This window comes from Anopheles coustani, chromosome 3, assembly GCF_943734705.1.
Source record: "Anopheles coustani chromosome 3, idAnoCousDA_361_x.2, whole genome shotgun sequence".
Classification (NCBI taxonomy): domain Eukaryota; kingdom Metazoa; phylum Arthropoda; class Insecta; order Diptera; family Culicidae; genus Anopheles; species Anopheles coustani.
In genome coordinates, this window is record NC_071288.1 from 14,660,506 (window position 1) to 14,676,905 (window position 16,400).

The window sequence follows — 16,400 nt, forward strand, 5'->3', positions numbered from 1 at the left end:
GATCGGGTGGGAGCCAGATATTCGCTGGCACGCATCATCGTCCGAGGTAGTTGATGTTATTGGGTTGCTTGCGTTTTTACAACCGCTTAAACCATCAAGTTATGGGAGGCGGAGAGGAAAACTCACAAATCGAGGGACTCCCTAGCGGCTCGCGGTGCGACGGAATCCAACGGCGTTTACACTGCTTTACGTCATCGTAAAGCAAAGTGAAGGTAAAGAGGTCGACCTTTCGAACATTTACGCTGATGTTACGTGACACTGGAGGAATGGGTCGTCTTCGGGAGGCATGGGATTCCCTCGCGCGGGGGAAAATTGAATAACATCTCCGATTTATTTCACATTTTACGGTCATTTGAAATCCATCCGATCGAGCATTTAAGTTCACACATCGAAGACGGAGACATACATTTCCATTCAACCCATCCGTGCTCTTGCTTGCCGTTGCAGATTCTTGTCTACAACCAGAAGTACGGTGCCAATCCGGAGCTGAACGAGGCCCTCGGCTACCGCGAGGAGTACAACAAGTTGGCCGAGAACTGAGAACCAGCGGGCAGGAAGCGGTAGACCGGAAGCTAGATGACGGACGCGGGGACCCCCATTGGTCATCATCCCACGGGACAGGATGAGCTTTTGCAGGACGCAGTGGCGATAAATAAAATATATTAACCATTCCCAAGATGGTGAATCAAGAGTTACCTAAATAACCACAGTTTAAACGGTAGTATTATTAGACCAATCACGTTCGTGAATGTTCAATATTAAGAACTCCAGTTCCATTACTTGTTGTTAACGTCAATTTATCTGGCTTTCATGCAAAAATAAATGTTTGCTTCAAACTAAACCATTGCGCAACATCTCAATAAACAAGTTATAGTTCTTTCGTTGCTAACCATACAAAAAAATGAAACTGTTGAAGCCAACATCCGGCGGCTTGCAGCTCCATAAACATACGGTGCCTGCTCTTAAATGTAATTGCCGCAGCAAATTGAATGAATAAATCGATTGATGCAAGTCGCAAACTTCCTGGAACCCTTCCATCTTCCTTGCAGGAGGAAGTACACATTTTTCTCCTCCATCCATTAGGCGCACCGAAGAGAATGTGTGCTCCCGTTCGATGCCGTTGACTCCGAGCATCCGATGACTTGATTCTGCAAGAATTGCAACAGCATTGCATTAAGCCCGTGCGGTATCTTCTGCACTCGACAGTAATGCACTCGAACGTAGAACAACCGCACCGATTGTGTGTGTGCTCGGAGAGAAACATCCCCTCAACCCCCGTCAACCCACAACTTGGACCGTATCGTGGTTCAGAATCTTAGCGGTGGAAGTAAAGTGCCGACGACCTAATCACCTCCATTGGGTTCTACAAAAGAGATCAATCGGCGCCGTTCACTGCAGAGTCCGCTAATAATGCACCAGAAGCTGCAGCATCTGTGCTGTCTCTCCCTCTATCGTTTGTTGTAGGACTGGATGTCTCTCTCTCTCCTTTTCTCACTTTGTATGATTTAATCGATCCGGTATGTATGTGTTCATCTTAGCAAGCACAGGAACAACGCCGTGGCTAGAGATTGCCACCAAAGGAAAGCCACATCAAATGATCGATTAACTGCCAACCAGAGCCCGATGCCGTTCACATCAATTGGCAGTCAACAACACTCCAGCGGTGTGGAGTTCGCAGTTCTTCGTGCGATAAAGTTGCCCTTCGAAGCGATCGTGTGCATCGGGATGGAAGAAAATTATTTGTAATGACGCGAACCTTTGGCGAAGTAGATGTCACTAGCACGCAACAAGGTACGTGTACATTTTATGGTTGATGCAGAGAGGCACTTGCTGGGAATTGAAAGGAAAACTCATAAACAAATATTTTCCAAACGACACCATTAGAAATGAACTACAAAGTGACACTCTCAGTAGAAGCAAACACTGAGTGTGAAATAAAACACACCAGGCAGGACACACAAAAAGGTGCACATCAAATTTTCCCAAGCGGGTCCCAACTGGGACCATTTTCCCCCCCACCGAAAACTAGGACGCTAGTTTTCCGCACACTTGAAAGAAGGCGGTAGCGGAGGGAAAAGGAACAACCGAAACGACAAAACTTTCCCAATCCTCTCACAATGCGCCGAGCATCTTCATCATGCTCATCAGCATTTCGGCATCAACCGAAGCGCGCGCCGCGTTGTGCTGCTGCTGCATTCCCTCTTTTGATCATCGCAAACAACAATGAGCGCAAAGTGATGGAAAAAGGTGTACGTTTTTCCTCCGGTTTTCTCGGGATGAACGGTTGACTTCCCTTCCACGCCACATCTACTTATCTACTAAAGGATGCTTCAAACGTCGTTGCCGTCGTCGTCATCGTAGCCGTCCGTCTACTTCTACCTTTGGCCAGCTGCCTTCTCGGCCTCTGTAAGGTGCGGGGGGGTGCCGCCACCCCCCTTCCGCCTCCACCATATCTCCCTGACGAGATGGAAAACATTCGGAGCCAAAACGTTTGCATGCCGTTTTACGATCGCTTCGTTTTCATCAAAACCGAGCAAAAGGGAAAAGTCAAGACAACGATGGAACGGAGATGCGAGCCACGATGAATGGGTCTAAGTATTCTTGTTTCCCCCCGATGGGATGGTTGGGTGGTGGATGATGGTAGTGGCGGGAGTGGCCGTCTACTGGCTTTGTTCTGATTCAGGTTTTTCGCACTTTTGCGAGTGTTTTTTTTTTTTGTATTTCTTGCTTGCTTGTTTGCTTCCGCTAGCTATCCTACCGACTGGCTTTCCGCTGGCCGTTCTCTAACACACTTACCCAAAAGTGGTTCCATGCAATCTAGAACGAGAGAAAGAAGGGGGAAAAAACAAGAACGGACAATGTTTTACACAAGTTTGTCTTCTTGTGGAGCACGCGCCACATTTCGTAACTAGGTGTATGGAGGAGTTTTGTTTCTGATCTTCTGATGTAATAGGTAGGAAACGCTGTGAGTTCGTGTGTGTGTGTTTGTTTGTGTAAGTGGTTCGCAAACGGATACTATAGATGCAGGTGTGCTCGCAATAGGGGGGGTGAGTGGAAAATTAGAACTAATATATATATGTTTATATATTTCACCAAAGGAAGAAGAAACACGGGAGCAGGAAAGGAGCAAACAACACAACTCTTCTATGCTGCCCTTCCCACCTATGTGCGACATTCCATTCCAACGTACGTTACAAAATACACCACAATTTATGAGTTGGGTTACGGTGAAGGCTACGGTTAGTAGTAAAATCGCATGGGGAAAATAAAAGATTTAAACACACCTAGGAAAAAAGAAACGGAGCAGGGGTGAACATTACGCTGTTGAAGAGAAAATTAATTTCGCTAAAGCTAAAGCCATTCAAACATTCAAAAATTCAACAAAGCAAAACTCAACCAAAATAAGAATATTTTGCTGCAGAGATTTAGGCATCATCCATGTCAGATATTTGTAGAATGATTTTTAATACAATCAGCCATTTATTCGAACGGCATGTTGGATTAGGAGATCAAATAAAAAAGCGCAAACATTTCCCCGGCTAAACTTCCCATCAGTTTCAAGGGCACGTTTACGCAGAACTAGTAATCATTTTAACATTTCCGCAAGGCAAATCAACACGTGGCGTCATAGGAATTTAGAATTAAAATATTTTCCTCGCGAAAAACCCACCCCACATCTGGGATATGAAATGGAAATTGGAACATTTGGCACGTCACATGATCCTTCGTTCACACTACCGCCCGTTTTTTTTCCATACGACCGGACATGAATAACGGCTCAGAAAAGGACGGCATGAGTGAAGCGTTAATTGTTATCGAAGCGTATACGCTTCCTTTTTTCTCCGAGTAGGAAACGCAAAAAGAAAAGGCCAAAGTATCCCGAAACCCGTGCCTAATGTGTTAAAGTTCGTCGGCCCGCACCGGAATCTATCCCCAGGCCGACGGGTATTTCCGCCCGAAAGTTTCCGTCCCGCTCGAAAGAAAGTGGCCATTTGTGAGGATCGGCACGGAGCAGTTCCTGCAAAGTGCTTGCTGGAATGGAAAACCCCGATTTCCCTTAACCGGAACCAGCCGTTCCCCCGGACCTGCCATGTTCCGTGTTCTGAACTAATGACAGAATGGGGCCCATCCATCCAGTCTGACGTTCCGTGTTTTACCGGACCGACAATGAAGCAAGATCGATAGATACGCTAAAGGAAAGTTTTCTATTCGATTAAATAATGATGCCGATTCTTGGCGCTTTAGTGATGAGGAGGGGTTTTCTTTTTTTTTCTTCTTTGTGGTCGGAAGTAACGAACGGAACGCTCGCCTCTTCATCCCAAAAACCCTCGGACGTCATGTGAAGCGTTCCAAAACCACAATGACGCGCGTGGCGCAGACGCAGACGTCCACCGGGCCGGAAAAGCAGCCACCGTAATGGAAACACTGAAATCTACCCACCAGCTTCTGCATTTATATTGAACCGGCACAAACAAACCGATGTGATAAAAACGGAATCCAACCCCATCGCCGAGCTTTTCTCTCCGATCGGAAGGTAGCGAATTAGGGAAACGAACTAATCAAAGGGGAAAAAGGAACCAACCGGGTAGGGGGTGAGAAGGTCAAACCGGAAAGTGCAGGTTCTCACTTCAATCCCTTCCCCGAGCGGGGCTCCGAGGGTATTGCTTAAAGTCTAGCTTCTCGGAACGAAGAGATAAGTCTTTAAGCTTTTTCGTCGAAGCTCGTTGCATAAGCCGGGCAAAGAAGCCCGCAACGTTATGTTTCTCGCTAACGGAAATATCCCACAATTCACGGTACGTTATCCTGCAGCAAGCGAAGCCTTACTTTTTCGGTGAAAAACGTTCGCCATTAGAGTGGATTTTTCCCCCTTTGAAGCTTTTGCTCCGAGACGGTGCTTCTCCTAAACAACTTTTCCCTCCCATCTCAGAGTGAGCATAATTGCAACGACAAACGTTACATAAAAGATAGTGTGATAAACATGAATACCATCGCACCTATTCCTCCACCCCCTTCGACGTGGTGGGAAAAGCAATGCGCAGATTGGAATTCAATTACAATATTTCCTTCCCAATGGCCCCCGCAGCAGTTGGCAGAAGCCTCGTGGCCCATTCCAGCTTCTTTTTCTTTTTTTTTCTTTTTACTCTGAACACTAAGGACGATCCCTCCACTCCACTAACTAGTACTAAGGCCCGTTTGCTAATGTCATACCGCACACGTGCGCGAGGTGCTAGAGGGCAATAAAAGTCAGCACACACGAGATGACATTAATAGCAACACCACAACCATCACACCCAAATCGGGTGTCCTTCCATTCATTAGCGAGTCGAGATGAAGGCAGGTGGGCCGGAACCAGGTGGGAATTCTTGGGATTCCACCCCACCCCCCACGGTTCTTTCTGGAGCCATTTCCATTAGGACTGGGCCGTTAGACCTCCCACCCGATGATTGCGTTAGCCGACGAGCTTTTGGGTAGTTCCGAGGGATATGGGAAACGCACGCATAAATAAGGACCTTCCTCCCGCCTTTCAAGCTCCGGGGCGCGTCGTCGTTTGCGATAATTTCATTCCACCTTTCCAATGAGGAATTATATACGATCACCGGTGGCAATGGGCGAAATTGCACATTAGGACTCACAATCGCATCCATTAGTCACCCAAAAGCATGTGGAATTAGAAAGTAACACATTATTGTGGCATAAGTTTGCGTCAAAAAAAAAAAAAAGAAGTCTTCCAATAATCATTCGCAAATAAATCAAATCAAGGCGTTCGCAGAAAAGGAAATTCCAAATCTAATTGGAATTGATACTAAGAAATATAACAGATGGGAGCGAAACGTACAAAGCTGTCCATTTGTTGCCTAATTTACGTCCCAATGTCCAAGAAACGGTCTTCGGGAATCCACCTTCAGCTTGTGAGAAACAGGTATGACATGTGCCCAAGATTACATCGCCTCCCCCTCCCCACGTGATACCTTCCGAGGATATCGGGATATCGGACGCAGCTGTCAAACCGACCATCGATATCAACCTATTTTGCGGGGGGCCATTCTCCTAATGCCAACCTCTGCCAGGGCTATCTGTTTGTTCCTAATTCGTGTTATTTAGATAGGATATCTTGGCAGCTTTCAGATCCGAGCAGGGAGGCAAAGAACTCAGACAAAATGATGATATCAATGATCCAGAGACTTAGTTAAGTTGTCCCAAAACGCAGGCTACATATGAGGCCTTGTTTTTTATTTCAAGGCAAGAAATGCGTATCCCAAAGTAATAAGTATTCCCCCGTTAAGTCCAAGAACTGGAACTCCTAACGTTTTGGACGTTGCCGGTAATAGGCATCTAATACGCATCTCCGAAGCATATTGAATTGCTGTCATGGTGGGGACCTGCTGTCGGCCTTCTTCACAAAAAACAACAACAGCAGCGTCCCCCCGGCACGTGGGGATTACTGGTATGTGCCCGGTGTATTAGTTTTGAAGGCTCCCCCGCCAAAAACCCTGAAGTAACCTTCATCATCCTTTGCCTTTTGCCGGTCGCCCGGCGTGTCGTCTCGGCGTCATCAGCAGCTGGGGATTAAGTACACCTTTTGAAGACGGTTATAGTGCTGTGTGTCGGCAGTGGCAGCAGCAGGCAGAAGACACGGGACAGCAGATGGTAACCCCGAAAACGGAAAGCCCCAGCCAACCACAGCCGCAAAACGGGTCCTCCTGCTGCCTCTGCTGCTGATGATGATAGTGAAGCCAACGATCTTTCCACCTGCCAAGTAACGGTACGATGGTTCTTCGTTGCGGCAGCGCACACGCAGCTGCATCGGGACGCCGTTTCTCAGGTGCACAGAAGGGACGAATCCAATTCCATTCCAATGCATCGCCTCGTGCATCGTATGCGGTTAAAGATGCTGTTTCGTGCGAACATCAGCAGTCGTTTCCGATCGAACCGCTGCACCCGTATCTTCCGGCAGGCAGGACGGAAATTGGAGCGGGTCTGTGCGGACAGGGGGGAAATTTTATCGAACCGTCAACGGCATTCCGGCTAGGCGAACGTTTTGTGAACTCTGTAAAATGAGATACCATCGAACGGTTTCGATCTGGGCCAAATATGATTCAATCCATTTCCGGACGTGTTCCGTCACTCGGCGCTCGGCATCTCCGCACGTTCGCCAAACGAGCTGACATGTATTTTCCTGCACCGTTCATCGCTCTTCCGGTACGATACGACCTGAACAAGATTTCCCATACGTCACGCGAGCTGGAAAAAGCTGGTTTCACAATAAAACGCTCTTTGTCTATTATAGGAAAATCTAATTTGCTTTGACTCCCGGATGCCAACAAACCGGTTTACCGAAACAATAAACAGTGGAGTAGAAAATATATTTCGCAAAATTATATTTAGACGCCTTTTTCCGAACGCAACTTTGGCGTTTTAAAATAGCATTCACGCTTCCCAGACCAACCGTTGCTAATCCACCCTTTGCCAGCCGGAACTCGAGCAAAAGTAAATGGTGGAAAACTCGGGAAAACCACAGAATTGCAATCCTTCAAAAATGGAAACTATGGTCCGTTTTTTTTTGCCATTGCAGGACAAAAAAAACTGGATCACAGAATGCTTTCGTCGTGCCGCTCATCCGAGCAGAGAGCACCGAATGCAAACAAAAAAGGAGAATCCCCACTTTCCACACCTTCCCCCCCTTCTCTCTTGAGGGAAGATTTTCATTCTGACGAAAATGTGCGCTGACTAAATTGTATGTGCAGTCTCGAAACAAAAAATAACTAAAAAAAAAAAGAACGAGGCCAAATGAAACGGAGTAACAGCGGTGGGTGAAAAACATGAGTTTCCTTTTCAAACGAAGCTCTTTTTCCGGCCCCGCGCGAAACTCTTTCCGAACAGCCGAAAAAAGTTTCTCGCCACGATGGGATTGCGGAACCGGGAACGTCGCGTTATAGGGGTTACATTTTTCTCCTGCATTTTCATACTTTTTCAATGTTTCAACGCGCTTCCGTTGCCGCGGAAGCTTGCAGCATTTCCTCCACACTGGCGGGCGGGATGGAAATGCGGGGGGAAAAAGGAATGTAATAAGAGAAAAGCCAAACCCCCTCCGTCATCTGCAGGAATCATTGTTCCAACGAAATTCAAAACCTACCATGAGCTGTTTACATGTAGAGAGAGAGAGAGCGAAAGAGAATGAGGATGATCCCACTGTCGAAGCCTCCTTTAATCAAGTGCATTCGGTGATTTCCAATTTTCCCGCATTCGACGCACACGTGGCGATGGCGAGCATTGGAATGGAGGATTGAAACATTGATGCTTTTCGTGGAGCAAACAGAACCATACCGTGTCCTAGTGAGCCCGTAGACATGCTATCATTGCATTTTACGTGAGATCCGGAGGAAAGTATCGGCCCTACATTACGCAAAATGTCATGTTTTCCGGTTCGTATCTGATTTAGAGCTTTGTTTTTCGTTCCTCCTGTGCGTGCTGCCTCCATCAATCGAATATGTTGCGTGAAATATTTTTATGCGTTCAGGAAGAAAATTGAATTCGTGCCATATCGTCTGCGTTTTATGCAGCCGTCTGTGACAAATTGCCCTAAATTGAGTGCGTGTGTGTTTGTTTGGGTGCCACTTCAGGAAAATCTCTAGGAGCATAAAGATAGAACACATGTATGTTTTTCTTTAGCCTAATTCCTTTGGATCAAATATGTTCTCAAATTAAATGAGTTTTCACCTATCAAGCCCCTTTCGTTTAATTTTTTGAAAAATCAAACTAAAATAGGTTCAGTTTTTCACACACTCCTCTCACAGAGACGGTAATCAAACAGTGTTATGTTTATTCTTCAACAGCCATGCTTCGGTGGCAAGGAATGGTAAACATTCGCCACTGGGAACTGAACCTTTGAATCCCGAGGTTGAGAATGTCGGGCAAAACACATACCACAAGCCGAGTACCAATCAATTAACGCCCCCCAGTTTTCTGCAACGGGAAGCATTCGTCCACTCAAGGGTCATCGTAAACCGACCAGGTATTTATTCATTGAACCGTAAGTTTCTTTGAACCTAACACTCTCCAGATTGAACTTCCGCCCCGGCTCGGAGTCGTAGGTATTTGAGAAGTGCTTTACTGTTTGAATAAAATATTCTCGGGCACTGGAAGTTGGTGTGGTTTGGTTTGGTCCAGTATTAAATTCCTTGCACAACATTTTAGTTCGCACCGATAAACCATGAAAACGTCCCCATGAAACAGCCTTTAAAGTGTCTAAAACTCATATAACATCGCCTTTTTTTTCGCACACAACGTGTTGTAATTTGTTGGGTAAAAGTGAACACAAGCCTTCACTTAACATTACCAACCGAGATACAAAAACGCGAAAAAAGGTCACTGAAAACTTTTACGACCATAAAAAACCAATCCCCTAGGGCTACAAATATCATCCTGTGTGATTGTTTCGCCGACAACTCAACAGCTGATCTGGGGGGAATCGACACAGTGTGTTCCAACAGCCACTTTCGTAACTTGAACAATTTTTGTCACCCAACAGAACAATGAAAAAGACCGTCACAAACTGTTTGGTTGCTTCATCGATTGTTTCTTGCAAACAGAAGTGCGTGCATAAATCCAATTTTCCTCACCCGAAAATGAGCAGACCCCGACGCCGTTTACGAAACAATGACTCACACAAACATACTTTAAAGTTCGATGCATTTTGAGCTACCGATCGGAACGAGATATGATCGGGCACGCGAAGGAATTAGTGAGCAGTTACAGCAGCGGCAGCACATAACGCAAATAACGCCCGACGACGACGCCGCCGCCGGTGGTAGTAAAACCGCTGGAAATGTCAAACAGCAAACGGCATTTGTGTTCCTTCCTGCGTTGCAGTTTCCTTTTCCCCGACCGACCGACCGACTGCCTTTATCATGCAAGCCGTCATCGTACGCGATCGTGCGTTCGAAGCCACCCGTGTTTCCACCCGTAACCACCCCAGACCGGTGAAGCCCCGATCGAACCCCGGCATCGCTGGAAGCTGAGAGATGGAGTTGAAGGGCGAACGGGAAAAGACCGCCCCGGGCCGCCTCTATCGACCACTCCTCAAGCGTGGAGATCGCGTTCTCTGATTCAGCGTCCAAGTGAGTTCGCGAGACAAAGAACGTGATGGATTTTAAGCGTCATATTTCGCGTGAGGCAACGTTTACGAGCCTCTGGGGAGTAATGCCTCACTTCAGACCTTATTGACGATTATATTAGCATTGATCACCGATCCCGACTGACCGAGGGCTCGAAGGTGAATAATTTAAATTTATTACTCCGAAACTTACCTCAAAGTGTGGCTTATGTCGTGCTTGATCCTGAGGTTTGGTAGCATTGGAGTCGGTTGGAAACGCTTTTCTGCAGCCATGAAAACAAATTACTCGAATCGAAAATTTGCTCACAATTCGTCCATAGTAGAATCAATTAAGACAGATAGAAAACCCATTAAAAAGGCCGACACTTGGAGCTGCAGAAACGCACTTTAAACTGCGTCGTCAACCCAACCGGGCCAACCGTAACGACAATGGATGCCCGTGTCAATATTACTTAAGGATAGTCGCCGGGGTGTCACTGCCGGGGGAGGGTGGAAATTGGAATGAAAATTTATTCACCCCGGGGATAATTGCGAACGCCAACATCATTGGCGTGGTGATGAAAACGAACGACACGAACGCAAAAATCGAGAACAATAACTGGCGTCCACGGAACCACGAAAACCGATTCCCTCATCCTCACGGAGCCCTCTCATCCTGAGGCGGGGCGTTTTTTTTCGCTTCGCTTCTCTTCTCACGATGACGCTCTTCCTCCAAGTTCTTCCGACACGCTTCGGTACCCCGCGTGAAACGACGACCTCCTCCCCGCGCCCTGAAGACGCCAACGAATTGGGCTTTCGTTTCCTCCAACGATCGCCAGAGGTTGGTGAGACCTCCAAAACGGCCATACCATCTACTTAGCGCGCATGGCAACGGGGGGCACAAGAACGCCTCGATCGATACAAACGGCACACAGCAAAACAAGACAGTCATGGTGGCTAAATGGTGGAAAAAGAATCATCCCATCTGGAGAGCTCGGGCTAAAATCGCTTCGAGGCTTAAGAGTTCACAAGTTCAGCGATCGAGGAGGATCATTCTCCCGTGATCCTCGATGTTTCGTTCCTCCTTCCTTTGCGCAACTATCCATATCACGTCAAACTTGATCCGCGGATAGATGGAGATCGATTGCCTTCGAGATTTCAATCGCACAAACATCTGGAGCCTTTTGGGAACGCTGAAGTGATTCGAAGCCGTTGTTCAGCGTGTGTACGTTCTCTTCCCCCATCGACGTTCTGCCGCCTCGGGCCATCATTTATTATTGCCATTTTGCTAACGTTCAGTAATGATTTTTTGCCGTTTTTTTCCTTGCCCGCCATCTTAACGATCGATGTAAGCTGCAAGAACCCTCCATCTTCTATCAAAAGCAAGAGGGCAAAAAAACAAATAAACAAAAGTGAAAAATTGCAAAACCCTTGGCTTCATTGTAAGTAGAATCTTGTGCACAAGAGCCACACAACACAAAGACCATACGCCAAACAACAGACTCATAGTCAAGAGTTCCTGATAGACTGCACAACGGAATAGACTAGTGTTTACAGAAAAGCACATTCAGCCGTCCCGAAATGTAAAGATGGAAAGGAAATGATGTTCCACCCAACAATATGCTAAGCACACATGACCGCGCAAGGCCACTGCACATACTAGCACAAGGCAGGCATTTTCCGGATTAGCGCCATGTTTGCCAACCTCGTGCCGAGGAACCGAGTTTCTTGAGTGGTTGTGTGGGGGTGGGAGGATACCACCCAACGCCGTCTGAAGAGGTCCTTTCACGAATCTGATGCAACTGTTGGTCGATCCGGCTCGAGAGAGTTTTATTGCCCGACCGGAGTGAAGGATCGTACCCCCACAAATGGGTCATGGAAAATACGCACACGACACGACAACGGCTATAGAAGAACGTTCTTCCGCTTACATCCGACGCAAACAGTGGGGAATCTGTTTTTTTTTTCCTCTTCCGTAACAATGCATCGTAAAACTGGCCAAGGGATTACAACGGAAGGGTTGAACAGTTTTACACCGTCCTTGAGGGATGTTAAATACATCATGGGTGAAGGATGTGTCGGCTTCATTAAAACTGATTCTCCAAGAGTTTATAACACGTGTAATACTTCTCCTTTCCTTCAATCGTGCTTTTAAATAATATTCACAGCGCAATTGCCCGGTTACTCAACACCTGCATCCATCACCTCACGACGGCAGAGTTTAAATCATCGAAATGACAACCATCGATAACATCCACCTCAGGCCCGAGAATAATCGCAGATCTTAGACGTGCCATTGCTTCCCCGCGACGTGACAGGCATTCCCATCCCCGGGCCGGATGCTACTTTATGTAATTAAAACTGTGGAAGCGAATTGTGCGCGCAGGTGAAAATGTGCGACGGCGAAACATTTGTAAGCGGCGGCGGGCGGAAAAATAATTACATTACGAGAAAAAAGAAGTGGTTCTCCGAAATCTCAACCCAATGGGGGCGGTGGTCAAAGAGAATCTCTGATGCCTCCAGAAGGACGATGATGATGATTTGAGCTTTCGCAATATATAATGGACACCGGGAACGCCACCACTTACCGCCACTGTTTGCTCGCCCCGGTTTCGTTTGGGCCGGAAGCGATGCAAGACGACATCATTACACAATACACACCACCGACGGAATGTCACCGGCGATGTCCGGAAAGGCAAAATGCACGCGGTTCCGTAAGTAATTTAATACGCGACTCGATGGCGGGAAGGCACCACAGTATGGGGCACCTCTCTCATTGCAAGCAGTTGCGGTTGGAAGGTGGACAAATAATGCGACATTCCTTGCTCCACAACAAATGCTAACAGTTTGATTTACTTCCCTCCCGGGATTGAACGAGAGGAGGTTGTCGTTTTTTCCGTTTTTTTACGAAAGTAAGAGAAGGTTATTCGCGGGAAGATGTTTATTTCTACAGCGTGTTTCAGCCGTGTCAAGCTGCTAAATAGATCTTCGTCTTGCTAATTAAACACGCCGTACGTATAAGGCCATCAATCTTTGATGCTAGAAACACAAAACAACAACAGGTTGGCCCCCGATGTGTGAAACATAGAAAATTACAACTTCACGTAACGCGTGGGGATGTAGAAGAAGTTCGTCAATGTTTTCCGTTTGAAGGCAGTTTGATTTGGATCAATTTGTATTGTTTCGTAGAGGAAGAAATCCACCAAAGGAAATCAGTGTAATTAATCAACATGATTTCCGACTACAACGTTGCTACTAAACCTTAACAAGAACCGAGGCAGAACAAACTGAATATGCAGCCATCCTGACACCGATACGGATTACTCTGTCATCAAATGTTTCCTCGTTGCGAAAACCCGAAAAAAGGAAAGCGAAATCGGTTCCAGAGCCGTCCATTTTGGAATGTGCCAATCCTGTAATGCAACCCACCGGATTCCGTTTGGCTTCGTAGCTCCACCGTTCCTCTTCCTCTTCCTTGCCAAACCCATTGTGTCGTTGCCTTTGTGCCATGTGACGGGGACGGAGAGTTCGATACCGTATCATCGGGGCTTATTTACATTTTATGTAAATTTCTACACAGTTACAAAACGTCACACCGTCTTCATCGCGAGCGCAATGCACGGACGGTGCCAAATTTGCTTTCATTTTCCTCGTCGTTTCTGCTAGGATTAAGGAGCGTTACTCTTTTCCTTCTTACTTTTGGCCCAACAATGTGCCGATCGACAAACTGTCCCTCTATCGATGCGGCTGACGGGCTGACTTTGACTGGCACTAGGGGGGGGGTTGCGCTTCGGTGGGGAAAGCCCTTTTTCCCTTCCCTTTTTTTGGCATTTGCACCGGGGGAGCATCGTGAATGTTACAATCGTAATATGGATATCCAAATACCAACAAAACCGTACGACCTCCACCGCTCGACTTCTTTCAGAGATGGCTCCACTCTGCAAGAAGGTGTGTGTGTGTGTTTGTGTGCCTCCAGACGTGCGCACAGAGAAGAGAAGAAAATTATAACCATCCACCCCAGCCATTTTCCTTCCACTTCCCCCATCCAACCCACGCACGGACCTTTTCCAATCGATCCTCGCTATAGCGTGTCGTAGGCTTCTCTCGGGTGGAGTTGGATTGTGTGCGAGAGCTCCAGGGGGAGGGGGTGGTGGTGATGTGGTGGCGATTCTTCTTTGTCGAATGAAAGGGGGTCTGAATGTAATAACGGAAGCGAATATGGTCGAAGGCGAGCGAGTTCCCTTTCGTCGGAGCGAACGGCTTGGAAAACCGAATCATCCACCCATTCGGTAAAACTTTAACAAAACAGGGAGACGGGGGGATTGGGGAGCGCCGGGCAGATCGAACGGGGCGTCGGGTTTAAAGTAAAATACTCCATCGGAAGCGGGCGGGGTGGGAAAGCGAAAAGGAAAGTGCTGGAGCACGTGCGGGCGTGTTGCATAAAGCTGGCGAAAATATACGGTATTCCAAAGGTAGCTCCGGCGCAAGTCAAGTCTAACCTCGCAAAAAGGGGTTTTGACGTTGGGGGGAAGCAGAAATCGGCGAGACTGTTCGCTACTCGGTTGTGAGACGACGAAAGAACCCTGGAGGAGTTTTCAATGGCGATTTTTCGAATAAGACCAAATTGTTTACGACGTCGAGACGCTACCTTATCCCCGGCGCACTTTTTCAGGATGACGAGTTTTGCAGCGAACGTCTTTTTCATGTTCATGTCTTCACCGTTAAACTGAAGGAACTTTGCTCCGTACCGTGAAGTACCCGAAGGAGATTGAATTAGTAATCCGTCGGTTACACATTTTTATAGCAGCAGCAAACCGCAACTCCGTTCCGATCAATCATGCCGTTTATACACACTGGAGTAAGTATGATTGCGAGCGTCTGCAAATCGGCCACTCCTGTGTTGACCGTTTCGTGCACAAATTGGTGACCGAAGCAATAAAAAACACCTCCCACCGAGCGCACCACAAAGTGGCCCAGCATGCGTTCGGTCCGAATGGAGCATAGAAAAGTCGGGCGACGATGATGACGACGGCGCTTAACCGATCGGACAAATCAGAAGCTCGAAATCCGGAGAAGGGCCGAACGGAAAAACGCTTATTTTTCCCTTCGCAATCAAAAACCACCAAAGCTCCAATTTACCGTTTTTCCCCACGTTGGACACTCATTTTCCCTCCGGTGTAATAGAAATTTATATTAAAAAAAAACAACCGTATAAAATACGTCATGTCCGTCACAGAAAAACATCACCAACACTGCCATAACTGAATCGAAATAAGTTCCCATGGAGTTTACCGCACGTTAACTGTACCGAGCCATGGTATTTAAAAAAAGAAACTTATTTTTATGGCACTTTCACTCTCTTTACTATTTTGGATATTTACACACCATTTAAACACCGTAATGGATGTTCTTCCTAAATCTGTCCCGTACTCGAACACACAGTTTATTATTAGTTTTTCTTTTCCATTGCTCATTATCTGCCGCCGTTTTTCCCCGAGGCAAGAATGTTTATGAAACTGTCATAAATCAGTATTAAATGTACGTACAGGGTAGTGTGTTTCTGTTTTCCTGGTAATAAAAATGATTTCCAAAAAGAAGACAAGTACACACGGAAATGTTGGACCCAATAGCTCATTTTAATGGCTTCTTCATCATGATTTGCAGTGCGACGGCCTCGAAAAGGCAATCTTAAAAATATCGTCTTTTCTTCACCACCGCACAAGATCCTCCGTAGCGAAACGCACACACACACTCACACACACGGACACACGAACATTGGCCAAGAATCCGAACCGGAATCGCACCTATCAGAGTGTGACCGTTGGTGTATCTTCTTTCGGTTCGGTCGTGGGGATTCCTTGTGTCGTTCGTTGGCGGGAGGGGTTCGTGTCTTGCAAAACGTACAGCTCCAAGTCTCCCAGCGCCAAGTTCACTGGCTTCACACGGACGCCACATGGTGTCGTGTCGAGCGACCCCGAAAGCTCTTGCGCTTGGACTCTTCGCTTCGATTCTCTTCGGTTCTCTCCTGTTCTTTCCCCCATTCTACCCGGCGAAATGAGGATTCGGTCAATTAAACCTTCAACTGGAGAAGCGAAACTTCAACACGTTCGCCGCGGAACAGGCGGTGGCGGTGGTACTAGGAGGCAACAACCTTCGCCATCCTGTGGCCGGGTCGCCGTCTTCTGCGGACGCTACGTGCAGTTCCTGTCGCGTCACATAAATACGTACGCGGTTTTGGTAGAAGGGGAAACGGAAAAGACGAATCAAGTCTTTTAGTCCCCCAGACCCATTGCATGGAAAGCCCTTT

At 47.1% G+C, this 16,400-nt stretch overlaps 2 protein-coding genes across 8 annotated transcripts in view; one reads left to right on the forward strand and one right to left on the reverse strand.

Moving 5' to 3' along the window:
• Window positions 1-781, forward strand: part of LOC131259160 (uncharacterized) — a 54,216-nt gene extending 53,435 nt beyond the window's left edge. The window contains exon 6 of the mRNA XM_058260593.1: window positions 448-781. Coding sequence (XP_058116576.1) covers window positions 448-540 — 93 coding nt within the window. The 3' untranslated portion in view covers window positions 541-781. The remainder of the gene's footprint in view (window positions 1-447) is intronic.
• The window catches only part of LOC131259157 (RNA-binding protein Musashi homolog 1), an 82,763-nt gene that overhangs the window by 40,528 nt on the left and 25,835 nt on the right, over window positions 1-16,400 (reverse strand). For 6 of the 7 annotated variants that reach the window (XM_058260590.1, XM_058260589.1, XM_058260587.1 and 3 more), the window contains one exon: window positions 2,797-2,817. The exons of the other annotated variant lie outside the window; for it this stretch is intronic. In XM_058260590.1, the coding sequence (XP_058116573.1) occupies window positions 2,797-2,817 (21 nt within the window). The remainder of the gene's footprint in view (window positions 1-2,796; window positions 2,818-16,400) is intronic. 7 annotated transcript variants of the gene reach the window in all.